A 26413-nucleotide genomic window follows, 5' to 3' on the forward strand; every position below is an offset into this window, starting at 1 on the left:
TCAAGATGCTGTGAATGATGGTGTAGGCAGTTGCTCATATAATGGAGGCTGACCTTGAACTCCGGATCTCTTGGGTTTTTTTGTTTGTTTGTTTTGTTTTTTCTGTCTTTTTTTTGTGTGTTTTTTTTTCCAAGACAGGGTTTCTCTGTGTAACCAGGGTTTCTCTGGCTGTCCTGGAACTCACTTTGTAGACCAGGCTGGCCTCGAACTCAGAAATCCGCCTGCCTCTGCCTCCCAAGTGCTGGGATTACAGGCATGTGCCACCACTGCCCGGCTTGAACTCCAGATCTCAGATCTCAACTACCGGGGTCACAGGTGTTGTGTCTGACTGCCAGGTGGTTAAGTCAACAGAAATTCCCTGGGTCTGGTGGTATAAAGCAACTTGATAGGCCAAGGTAAGAGAATTCAAGCTCCACGCCAGCCTTGATGGGTTGGTGAGACCCTGTCTCAAAAAAGTAAAAAGAGGAGGACACGTCTCACAAAACCAATTGGAAAAAGGGGGGGGGGGGGCTGGGACACAAGAGTCCTCCATTAACAGAGGCCATTTGTTAACTCAACTCTGGAGGCTGAACGTTCACGGTCAGGTTTGCTTTGTCATGAGTCACCTCTCCTTGGCTTGGCTAGCAGGTGGCTCTATCTCACTGTGTCTTCCTTCTTTTTTTTTTTTAAGATTTATTATTATAAGTACACCATAGCTGTCTTCAGACACACCAGAAGAAGGTGCCAGATCCCATTACAGATGGTTGTGGGCCACCATGTGGTTGCTGGGATTTGAACTCAGGACTTCTGGAAGAGCAGTCAGTGCTCTTAACTACTGAGCCATCTCTCCAGGCCCCTAATTGCTTCTTCTCAGGGCACCAGGCAGAGTTTCATCACAGCTTAACTTGTCTGCTTCATTTTACCTTAATCACCTTTTTAAAGACCCTACCTCCAAATATAATCACACTCTAAGTTACTGGGAATTAGAACTTCCACATGAAATTTTTTAGAGCAGTATTACCCTATTCATCCCATATATCCCACAGCACTACTACATAGAGCCACAGAAACACCCACTACTCCCGGTAAAAGTCCCCACCACATAGCCTAGAGATCCCCAGTCTCAAGCCCTGCAGACACCACTCCCTCGTAGACCTTATCATTTCCTGCATGGGCCCCATTACAAACTATGTAATTCACAGACTACCCACCATCCACCTCACAGAGCTTTTCCAGAATCATTTGGCTTCCTGGCCCCTAATCACTCATTCAGAAGGCTCACCCATCATGAACCCTCAAACCTCTCATTCCACAGGCCTTGACATTCCCCCATCCCCCCACACAGATAATCCATCATAATTGACTCGGCTACACCATTATTTCCCTGATCTCACACAACACGATATTCCAGCACCAATCTTACAAGACCAGCACCACAGTGTCTGCAGACCACTCTACAGGTAACAACAGCACCTGCTACCTGACAGCATCTCATCAGTCACTTACAGATCCCTAAAAACCAACTACAGACCCCCTACAGATTTGTCCCATAGGCTCCATCATTAACCCTTTCCCTTACTCCTCAATGTCCTTTATTTACTGCAAAGATTCTCCACCATCAACTTACCCCACCCCCAGCCCACAAGTCCTCATCACTGTTTCCAGTCTGTCACTCACATCTACGCAGGCTCATCACTGCCCCCACAGAGCTTTGTTATGCCCTGTCTGTGTGTGTAAAGCTGGACTTCAGTGCAAATCCTGGCTTCCTTAACACTTTCCGTGTAGTTTTGGAGAAATGTCTTTGGTGTTTCAAGCAAGGAAAAGGTTTTTTGTTGTTGTTTTTGGTTTTGTTTTATTTATTTATTGGTTTTTTTTTGTTTTTTGTTTTTTGTTTTTTTTTTTCGAGACAGGGTTTCTCTGTGTAGTCCTGGCTGTCCTGGAATTCACTCTGTAGACCAGGCTGTCCTCGAACTCAGAAATCCATCTGCCTCTGTCTCCCAAGTGCTGGGATTATAAGTGTGCACCATCACTGCCCAGCAAGGAAACAGTTTTTTTTTAAAGGTTTATTATATTATATGTAAGTAAGTACACTGTAGCTGTCTTCTGACACCAGAAGAGGGCGTCAGATCTCTTTACGGATGGTTGTGATCCACCATATGGGTGCTGGGATTTGAACTCATGACCTTTGGAAGAACAGTCAGTGCTCTTACCCGCTGAGCCATCTCTCCAGCCCAAGGGAACAGTTTTAATATACACATTCTAAGAGTCAGCCTGCATGGCAGCAACAGGAATGCCACCGGCAGTCAGGAAATATCTGGCCAAATGTTAAGACCCAAGTCCAGCATCATCTTACCTCGATCGACTCATTTCATATGCTATTTCTCCATCCCTTGCCCTAGGCCTGCTGACTTTACACTGCCTTGTACACTAGGCACAGCCTCAATCTCTGCCCATTGTTCTACCTACTCAGAGCTACTTTACCCTCTGGCCTTGAGCTTGTCTCTCCACAGTGCTGGCATACTTTTCAATGGACAGGAACCTGTACAATGGTACTATTAATAATGTCTACCTCAGCTGGGCGGTGGTGGTGCATGCCTGTAATCCCAGCACTTGGGAGGCAGAGGCAGGCGGATTTCTGAGTTCGAGGCCAGCCTGGTCTACAGAGTGAGTTCCAGGACAGCCAGGGCTATACAGAGAAACCCTGTCTCGAAAAAAACAAAAACAAAAAACAAAAAAAAGTCTACCTCATTAATTTTTGAATGCAGATAAAATGAATTGACAGATGACGTCTGTCTAGCATGTGACTTTATATTTGCTAAATAGAAGCATGAATAGGCAAACGAAAGGGAATGTTCTCCCCAGATTAAGAGCAAGGCTCTCCTTTTTCATTTTCTTGCTTCCCGTATCTTTCTGTCTATGCTCAACACAGAGACATTTGACCCTGTCCAAAAGGTGCACAGATGCCTTCAACGCTAATGGGTTGGTTATTGTACTCAATATAACTTATGTGAAACGCAGACTGTCCAACCCTTTCCCAGCAGAAAATAATCAAGTAATACATGTAGAATAGGAAAGACATACTAACAACCCTAGCTGGCTTTCAAAGAAAAGTCCCTGTTATTTATAGTTTCCAAAGAGTGAAAGATATTTTTTAATGTATAATGCCCAGACCAATATATATATATATATATATATATTCTAAAATATGCCAAACCGAATGCAAACTTGTCGAAGAAAAGCTACTGGGGATATTATATCCCCACTAGCTTTTAATATCCCAGAGTGACTGATAGAGTGATTGCTGGCCTGCCCCAAGCTCTTCCTCTCATCTCCAGCACACCAGCAAACTCATGAAACCGGGCGTGGTGGCACAACATGTAATCCTGCCACATCAGGGTCAGAAGCTCAGGGTTTTCTGCAGCTATATAGCAAGTTCAAGGCCAGTATGGGCTACTTGAGACCATCTCAGATAGATAGATAGATAGATAGATAGATAGATAGCAGACAGACGGATGGGTTTATGACATATCTCCATGGGAAAGTATTTGTGGCCTTGCCTGGAGACCTGAGTTGGATGCACAGTGCTGACGGGAAGGAAGGAGAGAACTGACTTCTGAATGTTGTCCTCTCACTATCTGTCAGATGTACACTGCGGCACATGCATACATATAATAAAATGTAATAAAAAATGTTAACTTCTCTGCTGGCTGTGGTGATGTACACCTTTAATCTTAGCACTCTGGAGTTGCAGGCCAGTTTGGTCTACATGGAGAGTCTCAGGTGGGCCAGGGCTACATAGTGAAAACCTATCTCATTTATTTTCTCAAAAGAGCCTAAGATACTGGGCTGGGGTGGCCACACACCTTTAATCTCAGCACTCAGGAGACAGAGACCGTAGGATAGCTGTGAGTTTAAAGCCACCTTGGTCTTCAGAGTGAATTCCAGGACAACCAGTGCTAGAGAAACCCTGTCTTGAACAAAAGACAAAGAAAAAGCCCATGTTCAACCATCTAACCCATATTTAACAAACACGTATTCTTGTTGTGATTGAAGTGCTGTGGGCCTCCTGTATAGTAGACATATGCTCTATCAATGAGGTAAACCCTGACAAACAGAGCTTATAACAGGGCTGACGTCAACAAACTGAAGGATTAAGTAAAACAAGACAATATAGGGCTAGCACTTTCGAGACAGAGTCTGAAGGATCAGGACAGCCTGGAAAAAAAAAAAACACCTGGAAAAAAGTTTTGGAGAAAAGTAGGACCTCAAGAAGGCGTATAATGTTTGTTTTTTGGTAAATTACTTAATGAAGTATAAACAAGAGTTTAGAAGTGTGTAAAACTTTATGTAAAGTTCCTTGAATGTAAGTATAGTTTACTTATTAAGAGTCTGGGAGATGGGTATGGGGAAGGTGGTACACATCTGTAAATTCTTGAAAGTCTGAGGTTAAAAAAAAAGCAAAAACAAACAAACAAAAAAAACCTTAAGTTCAAATCAAGTTAGGGAAATTAGTGAGATTCTGTTTAGAAAGAAAGGAAAGAAGGAAAAACTAAATAAAAAATGTTTAGAAAAATATTTTTCTCCCTTCAGGGTATTAATTCGAAGGGAAGTATTTGAAACCGATGACATCATCTGTCACCAGAGGCACGTGGCAACTCAGAGCGGGTTCTGGAACGTTGATGTCAGCACGCAGTGGCCTCCTCGCCGCCCTCTTGTCTTTCTGGAGCTCGTCCGTTTAACGCGGCGGTTCATGAATCTGGAAGTACACTGCCAGAACAACCGCACCACGGACCAGGACAGGAGGGACCTAGACAGGCCCTTGTACATAGGCAGTAAAATAACAAAATTCTCCACTCTGGGAGGCGGGGTTCCCGGCAAGAGCACTCTAAGCGCATGCTCAGAGGCGACCTCCAGCCCAAGCCAGGTGGGAGGGGCAGGGTCGTATAGCAACCTCTGCGCCTGCGCTCTGGTGCAAGGTGGGGCCGCGGGCGGCCGCACTGTAGGGTGTACGCTAGGGTAGGGGCAACTTTCAGTTGTCACCTGGACGGAGACGACAGCGGCGGGATGGCAACAACCTCCGCGGCCTCGGACTCGGCGTGCTCGGCAGCGCCCTCGCCCGTCGGAGGTGCCCAGGCGGCCGCGGCGGTTGAGGAGGAGGAGCGTGAGGTGGTGCGGGTCCGAGTCAAGGTGAGGCTAGGCTGCCTGGGCACCCAGTGGACCAAAAGACCGGAGCTGTCATAGGGTAGAGCGTCACATCTGAAATCTGGGGCGTGACTTGGAGACTGGGGGCGAGGCTGGAGAGCGGAATTGAGAGAATGAAGGCGTGGGTCTTGGGGACTTGTGGTTGGGTGTGGAACTGTAGAGGAGAAGGGCCAATGGAGTGGGTGGGTGGAGCCTACGGGTAGAGAGGTGGGTTGTAGGGTTACAGGAGGGGGCTCTGGAGTCCAGAGGAATGAAGGAGGTGCTGTCGCTGTCCTAAAGTCCTAAAGTCAGTTGACAAATAGCTGTTGAGAGTTCACTTTCGTCTGTGTCCCACCCCTGAGCCCACGTGCTTGTGGTAGGGGGACAAAAACAATTAAATGGCATAGATGGTCTGAATCTTGGTGACTATCAGGAGATATCAAGTGATAGGAAAGGTTAGGATGTAGGGAGTTACTTTACCCAGAGCTGTTATAGGAACCTCCCCCCCCCCAAAGAGGATTCAAGTCACAGAGACCTGAATAATAGTCATAACAAAGTGTTAGTATGTGCATTTAGGATGGGAGAAGAGTTCTAGGTAGCGGGAACACCTAGATGAGTATGGTATGTACCTGTAGGTTCACATATTGTTGGAGAAGGAAGTGGGGGGGGGGGCAAAAGTGATAGACAATTAGAAGGGAGAAGGGTACTTGGGACAGCTTGTAATGCATACATACTCTGAGGAAGGAACCTGTTGTGATACCAGCAGGAGGCAGGGACCGATGGCTCAGACTGGAGTGTCGGAGATCACTTTGGTGTGTTGTCACTCCAAGGCAAAGGGGTTAGTGAGCCAGGCAAAGTAGTAAGGCTGTTCAGACCGAGAGAGATCAGCATACACAAAAGTCTGGAGAAAGGATATACTCAGAGTAACTCTCAACAGTTTGATAGCAGTAGAGCACAAACTTCAAGATAAATCTGAGTGGAGGGAGGGCTAGTTCCAGACCCTAGTTTTGCTCTTGAAAAAAACATTTGAGGCGGTGGGGTGGTGGTGCATACCTGTAATCTCAGCACTCTGGGAGGCAGAGGCAGGCGGATTTCTGAGTTCAAGGCCAGCCTGGTCCACAGAGTGAGTTCCAGGACAGCCAGAGCTACACAGAGAGACCCTGTCTTAAAAAGCAAAACAACAAAATGAAAAAGAAAAAGAAAAAAGATTTGAAGAACAGTATTACAGGGAATTGACTAGACTGATTGCAGTACAGGGGGCTGATTTTATCTTGGTCAGGCTCAACACTTGATTCTGGCAACCATGTCCTGGACTACTGCAGTAGCTTTCCTTCCTGCCCGCCTGCTTTTGCAGAGCACACATGGACCCTGTCAAATTCTAAGGACATATCATCCTTTCTCTGCCCAGAAACTTTTCTGTGACTTCTCCCTCATCCAGAACAAAAACCAAGAACACCTCACCAAAACCTGGTCCCCCGCCCTATGTTCGACTCCTGCTTTTTACCACTCTTTACCCTACCAACTCTTTCCACACAGTGTCGTACCCCCCCCTCATGACCTGCCCCCGTCTTCTTTCCGCAGAAATGTGAGAGCTTCTTGTCCCCCGAGTTTCGCTCCTTTGCCGTGGATCCTCAGATCACCTCGCTGGACGTGTTGCAGCACATCCTCATCCGGGCCTTTGACTTGAATGGGTGAGTGGGAAGAAGAAGCAGGCCTCTCATCTTTAAAGCCACTGTCAGGCTTCTGTGGTTTGGTTTTGTTGTTTGGCTTTTTTTTCCCCAAATAATCCCACAGTGAACATGTGTATCTTGCTTGGAATCAGTGGGGAAAGTCCTAAGAAAAAGTAGCAGTAAGTATTTCTGGGCTCCAAGGTGTGTACTTAAAAACTTTCAAGGAATAGCTGGGTCTTGGTGGTGCTCATCTTTAATCCCAGCACTCCGGAGGTGGAGATAAGTGGATCTCTGTGAGTTCAAGGCCAATCTGGTCTACGGAGCGAGTTTTAGGACAGCCAAGGCTACACAGAGAAACCCTATCTTGAAAACAGATAAACAAAACTCTTCAAGGAATGTTTTCAAAATGGCACTCCAGACAGGTTTTACCAATAGAGCTTCAGCAGCAGCACAGAAAGTGTTTTGCTGGATATGGTGGTCCACACTTTTAGTCTGAGGACTCTGGAGGCAGAGGCACACAAATCTTTTGACAGTTCAAGGCCAGCCTGGTCTACGTCATGAGTTCCAAGACTGACAGGGCTATACAGAGAGACCACTCAAAAAAAAAAAAAACCACAAATAAACAAAATAAAAGAAAACATTTGTCTCACTGAGCTAGGTGATATCAGCACTTTAGAGGCTGGGGCAGGAAGTCTAGGCCACTCTAGGCAATATAATGAAACTTCCTCAAAAGGAAAAAAGAAAATGATACAATCTCTTGTTTTCTTCCTGTCCTCCTTGAGTGGTTCAAAACCTCCTTCATTTGCCAGTCTGATAACTGAGAGTTGATTTCCCTTCAAGGCAGATGGGTTGGTTATCTTGTGGGGGGGCTGCTCTGGAGGAATAAATGACTGTGGTGAGAAATTTAAATTGTATGAAATTGATGGGTATTTAGGATGATCCTTGGTTTACAGCGATCATCAAGCAAAATATCTCTTTCCAGAGTTGCACAAGTGTATCTGAATAACCTTGTACTTGCGGTTGAACATTTGTGCGTTTACATCTTGTTGTAAAAGAAATAACAACCATACAGACTGCTTTTTTTTTATGTAGTAAGAAGGCTGCTTTCTTCCACTTCTATCCCTCAATCAACTACACTGTTACCATCCCCAGAGGGGACCAACATTCTACCAGTTTTCAGTGTGCCCTCCACATATAAGCAGGTGTGTATCTGTTTCTGTGTTTGTGTAACAAAGTGGATCTAAATGACCTAACCTCAGGATACCCATAATCCTTAGCATAGTTCCCAGCAAATAGAAGGAAGTTGTTTTCAGTACCTTTCACATTGCCTTCCTTGTTTTGTAAAACTGATCTTGAAGCTGCTGGGGAACTGGGGACCCCAAGAGCTCCCTTATATCCTTTGTCCAGGAAGAAGAACTTTGGCATCAGCTACCTGGCTCGAGACCGGCTAGGACAGGAAGCTTTCCTCTCCCTCCTTTCTGATTGGGACCTCAGCACAGCTTTCGCTACTGCCTCCAAACCTTATCTGCAGTTGCGTGTAGACATTCGGCCCTCAGAGGACAGTGAGTACCCAGTGCCTTAAAGGAACCGCTTGGAGATCCAGCTTTTCCCATAGGATGATAGTTCTATACCTTCCACCCTGGGTAGGCCACGGGGACACAATTTTTTTTTTAAATGATGTCAGAAGACCTGGGTTCAATCTTCAGTACTGGCCGCAAAAGTTTTATTATAGCTATTAAAGCATATAGTACCCATATGCTTTAAACTCAAGTTCAAGGCTAGCCTGAGCTAGAAAAGCAACCCTGTCTCAAAACAAAACTACAAAATAATGCAAGTTTGGGGCTTAAAAATGTATATTAGGAATATTCAGCCTATATTATCGTGTTGGTAATTAATTTAAAAGCATAGCGGTGTGGTAATGGTTTCCAGGTTACTGGAGGAAAATATCTGTGTTCTTGGGGAAAACCCATTTACACATGAATAGGTAGAGTTCCAAGGAATTTTACAAAAATGTGTTTCCATGTAGAAGGGGTAAGATAAAGCAGATGTGGCTGAGAAGCTGCTGTCTTCTGGTTGAGGGCTATAGGCGCAGGGTGTTCAGTCTGCTCTCTTGTGATGCAACTGGGAGATTTTTGGTGGTGGTGGTGGTGGTGGTGTTTTAGTTGGTTGGTTGGTTTTTTGTTTGTTTGTTTGGTTGGTTTTTTTTGTTTTGTTTTGTTTTGTTTTTCGAGACAGGGTTTCTCTGTATAGCCCTGGCTGTCCTGGAACTCACTCTGTAGACCAGGCTGGCCTCGAACTCAGATATCCGCCTGCCTCTGCCTCCCAGAGTGCTGGGATTGCAGGCGTGCGCCACCACCGCCCGGCTTGGTTTTTTGTTTTTTAACATAAAGGGTGTTTCACTTGCATGTATGTTTGTGTGCTTCATGCATGCTTGGTGCCCAAGGAAGCCACAAGAGGACATAGGCTCTCCCGAACTGGAATTCCAGATGCCTGTGAGCCACCTTCTGGGTTCTAGGAATCAAACCCTGGTCTTCTTGAAGAACAACCAGTTTCTTTGAGCCATCTTTCCAGCACCACACACTATATTCTTTAACATTTTATGGATTTGAATTTGTTTTGGGGTTTGGCTTTTTTTAAAAAATAGTTGTGGTTTATAGCCCTGGGTAGCTGGGAACTTGCCATGTAAATCTTGCTGGCATCAAAGTTACAATGATGCCTTCTGTCTATGCCTCCCAAGTGCTAGGAAAACATACCCACCATGCTTGGCTGGGTTATTAGTTGGTTTTGTTTTGGTTCTAAGAATTGACTACAAGGCCATGTTTGCTAGGCAAGTGTTATACCACTGAACTATACCTCTTTATTTTAAGATAGGTCTTAGTACATTTCCTAGACTGACGTAAAATGTAACAGTTCTTCCCCTTACTCATAACTGGGAATACGACACACCCAGCAAGGTTTTTTAAATCAATTTTGTTTTGTGTGTGTGTGTTCATGTGAGTACACATGAACATGTGTGCCATGACACATGGAGAGGTCAGAGAACAGCTTGTGGAAGTCACTTCTTCCTGTCACATAAATCCTGGGGATCGCACTCAGGTCGTCAGGCTTGGGAGCAAGTGCCTTAAAGAACCACTAAAATGTCTTGCCAACTCAGCAAGGTTTTGGTTCATTTTTGTAATAAAATATGTTGGAGCTGTACAGTTCGCACCCTTAGAGAACTTTTGCACCTATTTGGGATGACCGAGGCTTTTTATTCATATCATGTAGCTGAATGGAATACCTGGGCATTTAATGAATATAGTTAATTGTCCAGATAATCGTACGGAGCTAGAGTGGTGCATGCCTTTAATCCCAGCATTTGGGAGGCAGAGGCAGGCAGATCTCAAAGCCAGCAGCTTGGTCTACAGAGGGAGTTCCAGGACAGCTAGGACTACACACAAAAACCCTGTCAAAACAGAAAAAAAATAAATAATGAAACAAAAATGCTTGGCAACTTTGAAAAAGAGGGGAGAAGAGAAGGATAAAGAGAGGAATGCAGGAGGAAATAGAGGAAGAAAGAGTTAAGATAGTAGGGCACGAGGCTAACCCAGCTGGGGAAGAGCCGAGAGTGCCAATGGAGCACAGAGTCAACGATACCTGTGTCTTTCACAGAAACACATTTCTTTTCTGTGTGTTTATGTTTATGGGTGCCTGTGTGTGGGTACCTGTGAGGAGCCTGGAGTTAACCTTGAGATTCTCAATCACCCCTCCCACCTTTTTTGTATGTGTGTGTGTGTGGTTGATTGGTTTGTTCTTTTAAGGCAGGGTTTCTCTGTAACCCTGGCTGTCCTGGAACTTACTCTGTAGACCAGGCTGGCTTGGAACTCACAGAGATCCTCCTGCCTCTGCCTCCCAAATGCTGGGATAAAAGGCGTGTGCCACCATGCCTTGGTGTCTACCTTATTTTTGGAGGTAGTTTCTCACCCCAGAACCCCCATTTGACTAGCCTGGCTGGTCAGCAAGCCCGTGGCTGTTCCTACCCTACTCCCTCAGAGCTGGGCTTCTCTGCACACACTCCTGGGCCTCCGCCGCCGCCTTTCATGGGGGTTCTGGAGATTCCTAGGGACCCACGCCCAGGCCCGCATGCTTAAGTGGCAGCCTTCATAACTGCAAACTTATCTATAAAAATGCTTTTTCATAGGCTGGAGAGATGGCTCAGCAGCTGGGAGGCCTGGCTCCCCTTCTGTAGAACCTGACTTCAGTTCTCAGCAGCCACATGGCAATTCCAAACAGTCTGGAACTCTTGTCCCCGGGGATCCTGACGCTGTCTTCTGGCCTCCACAAGTATTGCAAGCATGTGTGCAGATAAACCTGTCATAAAATAATTTTTTAAATGAACTCTCCAGTTACTGATGAATGCATTCTTCCCCCACTATTTCCAAATCTGCCCTCTTAGTTGCCGGGTGCCAGGGCAAGCATGTTGTGTTTCTGGATTTTTTTTTTATTTTCTTACTCTGATCCCTTCATTTACAAACATCTTTAAAAGGACTAGCAAGCAAAATTGAGAAAGAAACAGCTCCCTGAAGCCATTAGAGGACACACACAAATGAGTTGCCTGAAACTTGTATTATACTGTAGTTATTTTGTATATGTGTGTATATGTCTGTGTGTGTCCACAGACATACCAAAGAGTGCATGTGTAAGTCAGAGGACAACTTTCAGAAGTCAGTCCTTCCTTCTATCATGGGAGTCTTGGGGATAGAGTTTAGCTCATCAACCTACTGAGCCATATTTATGGCACACAGAGGACAACTTGTAGGATGCTGTCCTTCCTCCATGTGGGTTCTGCAGGTAGAACCAGGTCACCAGACTTGGTAGCAGGCACCTCTGCCCATTGGTCCATCTCCCTGGCTCTCTGTGAGGTCTTGTGGGTATTCCTTTCCTTTGTTTCTCGCCAGGCTCCAACTGTGTAGCTTAGGCTGCCTTGGCCTTCTAGGCTCTAAGATTACAGGTGTAAACCAACACATTCAGGTTATGAAAGCTTTAGTGTTTCCTTTCATAAAAATGTTATTTTCTGGGATTTTTTTTCAGTCCTGGGAATGGAAGCCAGAGCCTTGCACTTTTCCACTGAGCCATCTCCCCAGCCCTAAAATGTTTCATGAAAATCTTCTAAGTGTATTCTTCTTGTTTACATATGTGTTCATATGTGTGCCTCTGTATGAGTGTGTATGAGTGCACTCTGGGAGGCAGAGGCAGGTGGATTTCTGAGTTCAAGGCCAGCCTGGTCTACAGAGTGAGTTCCAGGACAGCCAGGGCTACACAGAGAAACCCTGTCTCAGAAAACAAAACAACACAAAAATACTACAGACTCTAGGGAATACTATGCTTAACTTTATACACATCATACACACACACATACACACACACACACACACACACATTCTGCTTGAGTGATCAGTTTGCTAAATAACCTTGCAGGTCCTTTACTATTTACAAACAAATTTAGTCATATGTAGAGACATGAGAGTATATTCATATTTATATACAACTGGCTTATGATCTTCATGTTATACTCTTTTTATAAAACTTTTTGAAACTATTTTTATTTTATGTACATTGGTCTTCTGCATGTACATGTGTCTGAGTGAGGGTGTCGGATGCCCTGGAACTGGAATTACAAACAGTTGTGAGCCGCCATGTGGTTGCTGGGAATTGAACCCAAGTCCTTTGGAAGAATAACAACTGCTGAGCCATTTCTCTGCAGCCCCCACGATATACTCTTAATAAGGGTCTAGTATATGGACCTTGTAGTATAACATGGTTAATGCCATTCTTGAGATCATATTGCTTTTCTTATTTCTTTTCTGTGTATAGTATAGGTGTTTGGCCTGCATGTGAATATGTGCACCATGTGCGTGCCTGGTGCCCAGGGAGGACAGAAAAACATTCGAGCTCTTGGGGCTGGAGTTACACATAGCTGTGGGCTGCAGTGTGGGTGTGAGGAATCGAACTGAGGTCCTCTGTTAGGAGCCCAGTAGCTCATAACAGTTGAGCCATCTCTCCAGCCCCTTGAGATCATTCTCATAGCTCTGAAAGCAACATGCAGGTTGTGACCAAGTGGAAGGTCAGGTCTCTCTGAGAAGCGCGTTTCACCTCTATACTTGGTAGTTTATCAAGCCAGGACCTTGAATCAATTTGGACATTTGTGATAATTTTCTTTGTATTAGTATAGCTACTAATAGTTTCCTTGTCTGTCTATCTCTCTGTTTTTGTTTTTGGTTTTTTGGTTTTTTTTTTTTTAAGATTTATTTATTGTTATATGTAAGTACACTGTAGCTGTCTTCAGACACACCAGAAGAGGGCGTCAGATCTCATTACAGATGGCTGGGAGCCACCATATAGTTGCTGGGGATTGAACTCAGGACCTTTGGAAGAGCAGTTGGTGCTCTTAACCACTGAGTCATCTCTCCAGCCCTTTTTTTTTTTTTTTTTTTTTTTTTTTTTTTTTTTTTTTTTTAGCCAGAGTTTCTCTGTATAGCCTTGGCTGTCTTGGAACTCACTCTGTAGACCAGGTTGGCCTCAAACTCCTGCCTCTGCCTCCTGAGGCCAGTCTGGCCTACACAGAGAAACCTTTGAAAAACCAAAAAGAAAAAAAAAATTCTTGGGCTGGGGATGTAACTTAATAGTATAAGAATGCTTGTACCGCAGTAGTGTGCAGAAGTCCCTGAGGATTATCCTCTACAAAGCTCACCAAAACCAGCTGGGTATAGGACCACATGTCTGTGATCCTAGAAATCAAGAAGCAGAGACCGGAGGATTACTGTAAGCCACCACAATCAGGCAGAGACAGAAGGATTACTTTGAGGTCAAGGCCAGCCTAGGCTACATAGTCAGAAACTCTCTCCCTCGTTCTTCCCTGACACAGAAAAAGCAATTCAGATACTTAGCTGTAGTGTTAGCTACTTGAGAGACTGAGGCAGAGATAACAAGGTTAAGTTGTTACAGTGGGTTCATGATCAACCTAAGCAGCTTAGTGAGGCCCTGTCTCAAAAAAATACTTACTATAGGACTGGGGCTGGATGATGGCTCTGGAAGAGGACTTGCTGCTCTTGCAGAAACCTGCATCCAGGGCCCAGCCAGCATATGATAGCTTAAAAGTGTCTTTAACTCAAGTTCCAGGCACTCTGGGGCCTTCTAGCCTCCATAGGTGCCAGGCATGCACAGTGTACAGCGTGCATGCAGATAAAAGCACTCATGAACATAGAAATAAATAAATATATTTTAGAAAGAAGGAAAAAGTATGAGCTGGAAAGATGTCTCTGCAGTTAAGAACTCATACTGCTCTTTCAGAGGATGGGAGTTGGGCTCCCAGCACCAAAAATCCAGCAGCTCAGGACCGCCTGTAACGCTAGCTCCAAAAAATTTGATACTTTCTTATGGCACCCTTGGGAGTGTGTGTGTGTGTGTGTGTGTGTGTGTGTGTGTGTGTGTGTGTGTGTGTGTACATACCATGTACATGCCTGGTGTCCTTGGAGGCCAGAAGAAGGCATTGGACCGCTCAGAAGTGGAATTACAAGGATTGTGAGCCACTGTGTAGGCTCTGGAAATAGAACCCAGGACCTCTGGAAGAAGCTAGTGGTCTTAATCACTGAGCTGTCTCTCTAGCGGTGTGTGTGTGTGTGTGTGTGTGTGTGTGTGTGTGTAACTATATATGTAAACACCCTTTTTTTCGGATGGGTCTGACTACGTAGCCCTGACTAGCTGGAAGCTCACAGAGGTCCACTAGCCTCTTCTTCCCAAGTGCTGGGATTCAAGGCGTGTACTCCTACATAGGGCTAACACCGTTATGTTTAATGCCAGGGATTTTGTTTGTGGTCAGTTTTAATTTTGAAAAAAGCCTCTGTAGTCCTCTTGATGTTCTTTTTCTTAGCTATTCTTAAACATGAATTTGTTCTTGTGAACCTTAAAATAATTTCATGCAGTTTCAGGGGAAAACATTAGAATTCTGGATTTCTATATTAGTTTAAGGTTTGGCAAGTTTGACAACTTTATGATAAAGATGTAGTATGTATCATTCACATATATCTATATGGTTTTTTGAGACAGGGTTTCTCTGTGTAGACCTGGCTGTCCTGAAACTCACTCTGTAGACCAGGCTCGAATCCACCTGCCTCTGCCTCCCAAGTTCTGGGATTAAAGGTCTGCGCCACCACTGCCTGGCAATGTATCATATATATTATGTAATACCACAAATAGGGTCTGGGCCAGAAGCCCGTACTGAAATGCTTGGCTGTGTCTGCAGGAAATGTGTGCACATTCATCCAAAGTGGAAAAAAGCCTCTGTAGTCCTCTTGATGTTCTTTTTCTTAGCTATTCTTAAACATGAATTTGTTCTTGTGAACCTTAAAATAATTTCATGCAGTTTCAGGGGAAAACATTAGAATTCTGGATTTCTATATTAGTTTAAGGTTTGGCAAGTTTGACAACTTTATGATAAAGATGTAGTATGTATCATTCACATATATCTATATGGTTTTTTGAGACAGGGTTTCTCTGTGTAGACCTGGCTGTCCTGAAACTCACTCTGTAGACCAGGCTCGAATCCACCTGCCTCTGCCTCCCAAGTTCTGGGATTAAAGGCCTGCGCCACCACTGCCTGGCAATGTATCATATATATTATGTAATACCACAAATAGGGTCTGGGCCAGAAGCCCGTACTGAAATGCTTGGCTGTGTCTGCAGGAAATGTGTGCACATTCATCCAAAGTGGGTTATGTAAAGACTATTTATAGCCTCGTTTTGGTTTTGCCATGTCAGGTTTTGCCACTAGACAGGTTTGTGTTTGCAGAAATCCTTTGCCTATTTTTAAACGTGTTTTCAATTTTCCTATTGTTTAACAGTATTTAGTAGGTTGTTTCTCTTTTCCTGTTAACTCCTTTTAGCCTTTGATAGTATACTTGTTTTCCTCTCCTCCCTGCCTCCTCTCTCTCTCTCTCTCCTCTCTTGGGCCTTCTTTGTCTCCTCTCTTCTCCCTGCCCCCTCTCTTGGTCTCATACAGTCCTTACTTCTCTACCCTCCAAGTCCCAGCATTATAGGTATGGGCTACTAGTACACTTGGCTGATGCTCTTTGTAAGGCTCATATTGCTGCTGGGCTTTTCTATTTATGTTTGTCAGGTTAATTTTAAAGTTTCTTTTATTTTTCAACCCCACCCTCCTATCCCACCCCATCCCTGCTTTTTGAGGCAGGTTCTCACTATATATCTTTTTTTTTCTTGTTTGTTTTGTTTTTGAGACAGGGTTTCTCTGTGTAGCCCTGGCTGTCCTGGAACTCACTCTCTAGACCAGGCTGGCCTCCAACTCAGAAATCCACCTGCCTCTGCCTCCCAAGTGCTGGGATTACAGGCATCCGCCGCCGCCACCCGGCTATATCTTTTTTAAAGATTTATTTATTTATTTATTATATGTGAGTACACTGTAGCTGTCCTCAGACACTCCAGAAGAGGACATCAGATCTCATTATAGATGGTTGTGAGCCACCATGCGGTTGCTGGGATTTGAACTCAGGACCTCTGGAAGAGCAGTCAGCGCTCTTAACCACTGAGCCATCTCTCCAGCCCCATCTCACTATATATCTTATACCACTTGGATTCACTGTGTAGCCCATGCTGACTGTAAACTTGGGATAGGTTGCCTACTTTATTCTGCCAAATACCAGGATCACAAGCATGAGCCACTACACTCAGCTTAATTTTGAGCCTTTTACTTTTTTTTTGTTTTTGTTTTTGTTTCTTTTTTTGTTTGTTTGTTTTTTGGATTTTTGTTTTTTTTTTTTTTTTGAGACAGGGTTTCTCTGTATAGCCCTGGCTGTCCTGGAGCTCACTCTGTAGACCAGGCTGGCCTCGAACTCAGAAATCCGCCTGCCTCTGCCTCCCAGAGTGCTGGGATTACAGGCGTGTGCCACCACCGCCCGGCGAGCCTTTTACTTTTAAATATATATTTATGATTTTATTACTCAGGCAATAGTAGCACACACCTTTTATCCCAGCACTTGGCAGACAGAGGGAGGTGGATCTCTATGCTTTGAGGCCAGCCTGGTCTACACAGTGAGTTCCAGAACAGCCAGGGCTACACAGAGAAACCCTGTCTCAAAAAACAAAACAAAACACACAAAACCTACGTATTTATTATTATTTTATGTGAATGTATTTGTAGCTATCCCCCACTGTCATCAGCATGGGAAAAGGCTCCGAGGGAGCCCTTTGTGTATGCTGTATGTTAACTAGCTCTGGATGACTGACAAACCATTTCTGTTTTTTCTTCCCTCCCCCCCCTCACACACACACACACACACACACACACACACACACACACACACACACACACACACATTTGAGACAGGATTTCTCTGTGTAGCTCTGGATGTCTTGGGAACTTGCTGGACCAGGCTGTCTACAAACACAGAGCTCGCCCTGCCTCTGCCTCCCAAGTGCTGGGATTAAAGGGATGTGGCACTACACACCTGGCCTAAAATGGTCTTAAGTTGTGTTTGATTTTCATTCTTGAATTTCTTTCTTTATGTGTATGGTGTTTTCTCTGCGTGTGTCTGTGTGCCATGTGCCTGTACTATGTTCACAGAGGCCAGAAGCTAGGGTCAGATTACTTGCAGTTACGGGCAGTTGTGGGCTGGGCCTTGAGTGCTGGCATTTGAGCCTGGGTCCTCTGAAAGTATAGCTAATGCTCTTAACTGAGGAGCTGTCTCTCCAGCCTCTTGCTGAGCCATTTCTTTACATCAGAAAAATGTGCATCTATTAATTCTAAACCTAGTTAATTCTAAACTCTCCATCTGATCTTTTTATTCTCTTCAGTTTTTGCTCTGTGCATATGGGGTCTCCCAAGCTTGGCCTCAGGGCTTTTGACTTTTTCTTACTTTTTTTTTTAATTTATAATTTTTTGGTTTTTCAAGACAAGGTTTCTCTATGTAGCCCTGACTGTCCTGGAACTCACTCTGTAGACCAGGCTGGCCTCAAACTCAGAAATCCACCTGCCTCTGCCTCCCAGAGTGCTGGGATTAAAGGGGAGTGCCACCACTGCCCAGCTTTTTTGTTTTTAAAGAATTATTTATTATTTTATGTATATGAGTACACTGTAGCTTTTTCTTAAAGCATACCAGAAGAGGGCATCAGATCTCATTATGAATGGTTGTGGGCCACCATGTGGTTGCTAGGATTTGAACTCAGGACCTCTGGAAGAGCAGTCAGGGCCATCTCTCCAACACCCACCCCCTCCTGCTTTTGACTTTTTCTCTGGCATCATATAACCTTAACTCTTTGTCTTCCAGTGGCTTCTTAATTTGTTAAGTGGTGCAATTTCCATCTGACCTGAAAAGCGTTAATGCTCTGAGTACTGTTTTAGCAAGACCACACCAGCAGCTGTTAGGGGTGGGGACAGAAAGGAAGCAGTAGTCTAAGGTCTCTGTGGTGGTGACTCAGATGGGGTCACAAGGTGGATGAAAAACTAAGTGTGTTACATAGATTGGCTAATATAGGTTTCTATAGATAAGCCATGTGGACTTGGCAATTATTTGGACTTGGGGACTGGGGGGATTTGGGGGAAAGCAGGGACGGGTCAGGTTTTGACAATTGAGCAGAAGAAGCAAAAGGGAACAGCTGTGCTGGGAGCGGATCTCGCCCTCTCCTTCGTGACCCTTTGTTTTGGAGTACGCGCAGAGACATACACGGAGAGACAGTGACATCTGGACATGGCCTTGCTTCCCTGCAGCTCTGTGCAAGAAAAGGCCAAGGCCATGAAAATGCTGCTTCCGGGTACCACCGCCTGCAGATGATAGCGACTTAAATAGAACTTGCTTTGTTTCCTGGAACGGTTTGTTTCATATAATTATCAGCATAATGGAATGGGCATTGGACCTTGTTAGCTTTTGCAACACTGTAATGTCAGTTGACATCTATTAAGATTTTTGAACCTGGAAGCTCATGCCTGTAATCCTAGAACTCAAGAAACTGAAGTATAAGAAACAACATGAGTTCAAGGCCAGCTTGAGCTACAGAATCAAGTTCCAAGTCAGCCTGGCTTAGAGTGAGACTCCTCTCCTCTCCTCTTCTCTTCTCTTCTCTTCTCTTCTCTTCTCTTCTCTTCTCTTCTCTTCTCTTCTCTTCTCTTCTCTTCTCTTCTCTTCTCTTTCTGTCTCTCTCTCTCTCTCTCTCTCTCTCTCTCTCTCTCTCTCTCTCTCTCAAGATTTATTTATTTTATATGACTACACTGCAGCTGTCTTCAGACACACCAGAAGAGGGCATTAGATCCCATTACAGATGGTTGTGAGCCACCATGTGGTTGCTGGGATTTGAACTCAGGACCTTTGGAAGAGCAGCCAGTGCTCTTAACTGCCGAGCCATCTCTCCAGCCAAAGACCTTTTCTCAAACAAGATTTTCAAACATAAAGTTAGGTTGGTGGAGTGCCCTTCACATACATGGGGCCCTAATTTGTATCCCTACCATGCACGTGCATGCGTGCACACACAGGACTCATGGTAGCTGAGGAGGTTCAGCAAGTAAGAGTGCCTATTGGCAGTGGTGGCACACACCATTAATCGCAGCACTTGGGAGGCAGAGGCAGGTGGATTTCTGAGTTCGAGGCCAGCCTGGTCTACAGAGTGAGTTCCAGGACAGCCAGGGCTACAACAGAGAAACCCTGTCTCAGAAAAAAAAAGTGTGCCTAATTGGGGATAAGATGGCTCGACCAGTAAGGAAAAGACAGTTGCCACTAAATCTGACAACCTGAGTTCAATATAGCAGAGTGAGAAAGTGACTCCCACGGGGTGCCCTATAACCTCCACACATGCACCGTGGCACGTGTACCTACACAGTAAATGAATAACTTTGTTTACTTTAGTTATGTTTTAGTGAGACAGGGTTTCTCTGTGTAGCCCTGGCTGGCCTAGAACTTGTTCTGTAAACCAGGGGGGGCCTTGAACTCAAAAACAATTTCCTGCCTCTACCTCCTGAGTGCTGGGATTAAAGGTGTACTCTACCTTGTCTGGCAATAAATGTAATTTTTTAATTAAAAAAATGGGACTGGAGAGATGACTAAGCAGTTAAGTGTAGCATCTTGCTCTTCCAGAGGACCAAGGTTTAGTTCCCAGCACCCTTATCAAGGGGCTCACAACTGCTGCTAACTCCAGTTCCAGGGGCTAGAGAGTCTCTCTGAATTCCATGGCCATCTCCATTTCACATGCACATACCCCAACAGAAGCACACGTGTACATAATTCAAAATAAAATAAACGCTTTTATGAAAGAGTGCTTGTCTTCTTTCAGGGGACCTGAGTTCAATTCCCAGCATCCACACATGGGCGCTCACGACCTCCACAATCCCACAACTCCAGGGAAATCCAAAGCTTCAGTAGGACTCTGCAGGTACCTACACTCCTATACATACACCTCCATAAAGACATACTCACACATAATTAAAAGGAAAAGCTTCCTGGGTTGGTGCCATGACTCAGAAGTTAAGAGCACTGGCTGCTCTTCCAGAAGCCCCCGGGTTCAGTTCCCAGCACTGAGCTGACTGCTCAGAACTCTCTATAATTCCAGTCCTGAGAGATCCCATGCTCTGTCTTCTGGCCTCCCTGGGCACCGGGCATGCATATGGTACACAGACATACATGTAGGCAAAAACCCATACACATGAAGTTTTTTCTTTTTTTCTTTTTTTAAGATTTATTGGCCGGGCATGGTGGCGCATGCCTGTAATCCCAGCACTCTGAGAGGCAGAGGCAGGTGGATTTCTGAGTTTGAGGCCAGCCTGGTCTACAGAGTAAGTTCCAGAACAGCCAGGGCCACTCAGACAAACCCTGTCTCAACACCCCCCAAAAGATTTATTTATTTATTTATGTATATGAGTACACTGAAGCTGTACAGATGGTTGTGAGCTATCATATGGTTGCTAGGAATTGAATTCAGGACCTCCCCTTGCTCTGGCCTATAAAGATTTATTATTCTATATAAGAACACTGTCGCTGTCTTCAGACACCCCAGAAGAGAGCATCAGATCCCATTACAGATAGTTGTGAGTCACCGTGTGGTTTCTGGGATTTGAACTCAGGACCTCTGGAAAAACAACCGCTGAGCCATTATTCTGGAAGAATAACCGCTGAGCCATCTCTCCAGCCCTAGGAAGACATTGTAAGGGAAGAGGTAGTGATAATAGAATGAGTGTGGCTTAAAACAGAAGGGGCCAAGTGAGAGGAGGCTAGCATAGGGGAGGGCAACAAAGGAGGTGGGATGAATGAGAACAAAGAATGTTGACACATGTTTACGGAAACCTCACAATGAAGCCCACTACTTTGTTAACTTAAAATACTTCATTTAAAAAGGAAAAGGGCTGGGCAGTGGTGGCGCACACCTTTAATCCCAGCACTTGGGAGGCAGAGGCAGGCGGATTTCTGAGTTCGAGGCCAGCCTAGTCTACAGAGTGAGTTCCAGGACAGCCTGAACTACACAGAGAAACCCTGTCTCAAAACAACCAAATCCAAAAAACCAAAAAAAAAAAAAAAAAGAAAGAAAAAAGGAACAGGACTCAGGAAGGAATAATGATAGAGAAGGAAGAATCTCTGCTGGTGTTTCAGGGGCCAGGAGCAGCTAGTCCTTTGTCTAATGCATACAGCATACCTCTCCACTAACACTTTTTCTAAGATATGACTGGACTCTGGGGTAAGGGAAATGGGGCTGTGATCCTAGAAACAGAAATCTACCATTTCCCAGCTGTAGAATCTTGTCACCAACTAGTTATCCTGAACCTCTTTGGTCTTTTTCTGTCAAAGAAGCATGGCAGTAGCATTTCCTGTCACTTCAGAGGGGAATACTATCATGCATGTAAGATGAGGAGTGTTGGCTCGCAGACGTAGGGCACAGGCTTTACGTGCCCTGTTCTTCATTCACTGGGTTGCAGCCTTGAGCAAGGATCTATAGACCTGTTTCCTCATCGGAGACACCGAGAAAGCAAGTGAGGTGGCACGCGTCTGTAGGCCTCTCATTCCTGCTACTGGTGGGACTGAGTTATCAAGAGGATCAAGCCCGCCAGTACTAGAAGAAGTTCAGGGCCAGCCTTGGTAACTCAATGAAAAAGAGTTGTTTTGTAGACAGTCTCCTGATGGAGCTCAGCGGTAGAGCACTTGGGTTGCGAGGGTATGTGACACCCTGGGTTTCATTCCCAAGGACTATTTCCTCCAGGCACAAAAATATATATTTAAAAAAGAATACTCAGTAGGTGTTCCATAGGACTGAGTATAAGGAACTGATTTCTTTTCTTTTTATTGGAGGCAGGGGTATACGTTATCACAGTGCATTGTGAAGGTCAAAGGACAACTTCTACCATGTGTGTTCCAGAGATTAGACTAGATTATCAAGCTTGGTAGCAAGTATCTTTACTCACTGAGACACCTCACTGGTCCTCAAGATTGATTGATTGATTTGTTTATTTTTGTTTTGAGACAGGATCTCAGTATGTAGCTCTGGTTGTCCTGGAACGCACTTTGTAGACCAGGCTGTCTTCAAATTCAGAGATCTGTCTACCTCTGACTCCCAAGTGCTGGGATTAAAGGTGTGTCCTACCAGGCCCTCGAGTATTTTTTAATGAGATATAGAGTCTCATTTTATAGCCCAGGCACTGACCTTGAACCCCTGATCTTCCTACCTCAGTCTCCAGAGTAACTACCCAGCTTAATAGATATTATTTTTAAAATGGTATTTAAATCATTAAAATATTAAAGGCTTCTCAGCTATTTTGTGAAATAGTTTCCTTGTAAGACCTATCTGTCATGGCTGATTTTTTTAAATTGTTATTATTGTTTGGATCAAACAAGGATGAGGAAATTGATGCTGTTTGGTGCCCTGCAGGTAGCTAAGCTTTAGAAAGGAACCCGGCCTGTGATCTGGGTTCACATCCCTGTTCTTACAGCGCTTTACTCTGTGTGCTCAGGCCCATTGCTGGAAGATTGGGACATAATTAGCCCCAAAGATGTCATTGGATCTGACGTGCTACTGACTGAGAAGCGATCCTCACTGACGACAGCTGCCTTGCCTTTTACACAATCCATCCTCTCTCAGGTGATTTCAGGAGACTGGGGAGGGGTCAGCTGTGGTTGGAGGGAAGGGGGAAGGAAGGGCGTATCTGATACCACAATTCCAGAGCTCGCTGGTTGACGCCTGCCCTGTCCTGCACAGGTGACCTGTACCCTGTCTCCCTTCTTCTTCCCAGGTGGGTCGAACTCTGTCTAAGGTGCAGCAGGTGCTGAGCTGGTCTTACGGGGAAGATGTCAAGCCTTTCAAGCCGCCCCTGAGCGATGCTGAGTTCCACACCTACCTGAATCATGAAGGCCAGCTCTCCAGGCCTGAGGAGTTGCGCTTGAGGATCTACCACGGTGGCGTGGAGCCTTCACTTCGAAAAGTGAGCACCTCAGTCAATCACTGAGCCATCACACTATCAGATATTCACTAGAACACACTGTCACAGGTAGGGAGAGAAATCCCAGGGAATTTCTCTCTGTGTCAGGTAGGTCTTAGTGGCAGGAAGGCAGACCTATCACAAGGAGGACAGAGGTCACAAGAGACGGGTGGTAACTAGTTGACATACATGAGTGTGGCGGCTCACTCATTGAAACTCAGCCCTTGTCTTGTGTCTCTGGCCAGGTGGTATGGCGGTACCTCCTGAATGTGTACCCGGATGGGCTGACTGGCCGTGAGCGGATGGACTACATGAAACGGAAGAGCCGCGAGTACGAGCAGCTCAAAAGCGAATGGGCCCAGCGAGTGAACCCTGAGGACCTGGAATTCATCCGCAGCACGGTCCTCAAGGATGTGCTGCGCACAGACCGAGCCCATCCCTACTACGCAGGGCCTGAGGATGGCCCACACCTACGGGCCCTCCATGACTTGCTCACCACCTATGCCGTTACCCATCCACAGGTATCATACTGCCAGGGTATGAGTGACCTGGCCTCACCAATTCTTGCTGTCATGGACCATGAAGGCCATGCCTTTGTATGCTTCTGTGGCATCATGAAACGCCTAGCTGCCAACTTCCACCCTGATGGCCGTGCCATGGCTACCAAGTTTGCCCACCTCAAGCTGCTGTTGAGACATGCTGACCCAGACTTCTACCAGTACCTGCAAGAAGCAGGAGCTGACGACCTCTTCTTCTGCTACCGCTGGCTGCTGCTGGAGCTCAAGCGTGAATTCGCCTTTGATGATGCTCTCCGAATGCTAGAAGTCACCTGGAGTTCCCTGCCCCCTGACCCTCCTGAACATGAAGTGGAGCTCGTTGGACCTCCCAGCCAAGCAGCAGACACTGGCTTTGGCAGCCACAGGGGCCGGCCCGTCCGTCAGAGGCACATGCTGAGGCCTACTGGTGGAGGAAGCAATGCTTTTGAAGACACTGTTGTCCACTTAGCTACATCTAGCCAGGGACCTAGTGGTGGGGGACGTCTCCTAAGACAAGCCAGCCTGGATGGTCTCCAACACCTCAGGGATAACATGGGCCCCAGGAAGGACCTTCTGGTCCAACTGTCCCACCCAGCTACCCTCATGAGCTCTAAGTCCCTCTCCGAGCCCTTGCTGAATTCCCCAGATCCACTCCTTTCCTCCTCTTCTCGGCCCGATTCCCCATCTTCCTCATCTCCTCCATCTACCCAGGAGGCTTCTCCTTCTGGTGATGTAGCCGTAGGATCACCCTTGATGCAAGATGTAGGTTCTCCCAGAGACCCTGGGAAGTCCGTACCTCCTCCACCTCCAATGGGCCTTCCTCCACCCCAGGAGTTTGGCCGCGGGAACCCATTCATGCTCTTCCTCTGCCTGGCTATCCTGCTGGAGCACCGTGACCACATCATGCGCAACGGGCTGGATTACAATGAGCTAGCCATGCATTTTGACCGCCTGGTTCGTAAACACCATCTAGGGCGTGTCTTGCGCAGGGCCAAGGCACTCTTTGCTGATTATCTACAGTCTGAAGTGTGGGACTCTGAGGAGGGGGCTGAGGCCACAGCTCCATCTTGATTATCCTTCCCTCCAGCCTTCCGACCCCAATGGTACTCCATTCTTTGCCATGAGGGTCTGTACGTGAGACCTAATTCCCTGCCTGCCATCCCCAGACATGTTGGAACCTGGGGCCCTCTCTCCCCAGGTTTGAGTATGTGTGGCTCAGCGTTGGCACTGCCCCACAGAGGCCACAGCCTCTTTCTGGTTTTGTTGTTTCTAAACTATACTTTCCATACACAAAAGTCACTGTGGTATGTGTATTTCTCTATTTCTTGGATGTTATAAAAGTTACTGGGGGCTCTTTAGTTGATAAACTGAAATAATTCAGTTGATATAGGGTGGCTCCTGCTTTCTGTGCCACAAGGGGAGTACTTGTTGAAAACCAGCTATTGATGAGCCCAGCCCAAGGACGGCTCTAGCTTTCCTGTGCTTTGGAACCAGCTTGTGGGACTATGACATGCCATGTTTAGAGCCTTCCATACTGCCTTAACCATTTCAGCATATTTGCCTGTTCCACATTACTAATATGGCTAACAAATATCAAGCAGAGAAAACTTGGGCCCTAAAAGAGTTTGCCTAAGTATTTGCAAGATAATGATACAAACCAAGTCCTTGGGGCAGGATGAAGGCTCAGGGGTTTAAACCATGCATTACAGCCTGGTACTAGAGATGGTGGCAGCAGTGGTGGTGCACACCTTTGTTCCCTGTACTCAGAAGGCAGAAGCAGGCAGATCTCTGAGTTCAAGGCCAGCCTGGTCTACAGAGCAAGTTCTAGGACAGACAGGACTACACAGAGAAACTCTGTCTTGACAAACAAAAAAAACAAGGATACTAATTATGAGTGGTTAAGAGTACTGACTGGCCGGCGGTGGTGGCATACCCCTTTAATCTCAGCACTTGGGAGGCAGAGGCAGGCGGATTTCTGAGTTCGAGGCCAGCCTGGACTACAGAGTGAGTTCCAGGACAGCCAGGGCTATACAGAGAAACCCTGTCTCAGGAAAAAAAAAAAGAATACTGACTGCTCTTCCAGAGGACCCAGGTTCAATTCCCAGCACCCACATGGCAGCTCACAACTCTCTGTTACTCTGAGATCCAGTGCCCTCACACAGACATGCAGCTGAAACACAATGCACATAAAATAATAAAATACTCATTTCTCTTGCATAGGACCTGCACTCAGTTCCCAGCACCCACATGGTGGCTCACAACCATCCATAACTCCAGTCTATGACCACCAAGCATTTACATGGTCTAAATCTAAAGCTAAGCAAACAAAAAACCAAGGTCCTTGACCAGACTGCAGTGATATACACATACATTCTCAACTACTTGGGAGAATAAAGAAGGAGAATCACAAGTTTAAGTCTAGCCTGGGCTACAGAGTGAAAAATGTCTCAAAAGCAACCCTTCTTTCCCAACCAGAATGTGGAGCTCTCTCACAAGGAAACTGTCCTGTACTAAGAATATGGGTGGTGGAGGAGTTAACTGGGATCCCCAAGGAATGACCTGTTGTGCCAGGTCTGACCAGAAGGCTTGCTGCCAGAGATGAAGGAGCA

General features: G+C 45.7%; 1 protein-coding gene across 3 annotated transcripts; it reads left to right on the forward strand.

Annotated features, from left to right (window-relative positions):
- The first annotated feature begins 4625 nt into the window (after positions 1-4625).
- Positions 4626-25099, forward strand: Tbc1d25 (TBC1 domain family member 25). Of its 3 annotated transcripts, XM_052171176.1 has the most exons (7): positions 4626-4816; positions 5026-5166; positions 6742-6851; positions 8238-8392; positions 22804-22931; positions 23083-23271; positions 23514-25099. In XM_052171176.1, the coding sequence occupies exons 1-7, from the start codon at positions 4730-4732 to the stop codon at positions 24873-24875; spliced, it is 2172 nt and encodes a 723-aa protein (XP_052027136.1). In that variant the 5' UTR covers positions 4626-4729; the 3' UTR covers positions 24876-25099. The 3 variants fall into 3 exon arrangements, with proteins under 3 accessions (XP_052027136.1, XP_052027134.1, XP_052027135.1); XM_052171174.1 differs by having other exon boundaries at positions 4628-5166; XM_052171175.1 differs by lacking the exons at positions 4626-4816; positions 5026-5166; positions 8238-8392 and having other exon boundaries at positions 6757-6851.
- The last annotated feature ends 1314 nt before the right edge of the window (positions 25100-26413 follow it).

This window comes from Apodemus sylvaticus, chromosome X, assembly GCF_947179515.1.
Source record: "Apodemus sylvaticus chromosome X, mApoSyl1.1, whole genome shotgun sequence".
NCBI lineage: Eukaryota > Metazoa > Chordata > Mammalia > Rodentia > Muridae > Apodemus > Apodemus sylvaticus.

Bases quoted from the DNA above. Each gene is read 5' to 3' on its own strand.
- Tbc1d25 (XM_052171176.1), top strand. From the start codon at position 4,730: ATGAATCTGGAAGTACACTGCCAGAACAACCGCACCACGGACCAGGAC. The intron at 8,393-22,803 runs GTGAGTACCCAG...CTGTGTGCTCAG, and splicing joins CATTCGGCCCTCAGAGGACA to GCCCATTGCTGGAAGATTGG. The intron at 23,272-23,513 runs GTGAGCACCTCA...GTCTCTGGCCAG, and splicing joins TGGAGCCTTCACTTCGAAAA to GTGGTATGGCGGTACCTCCT.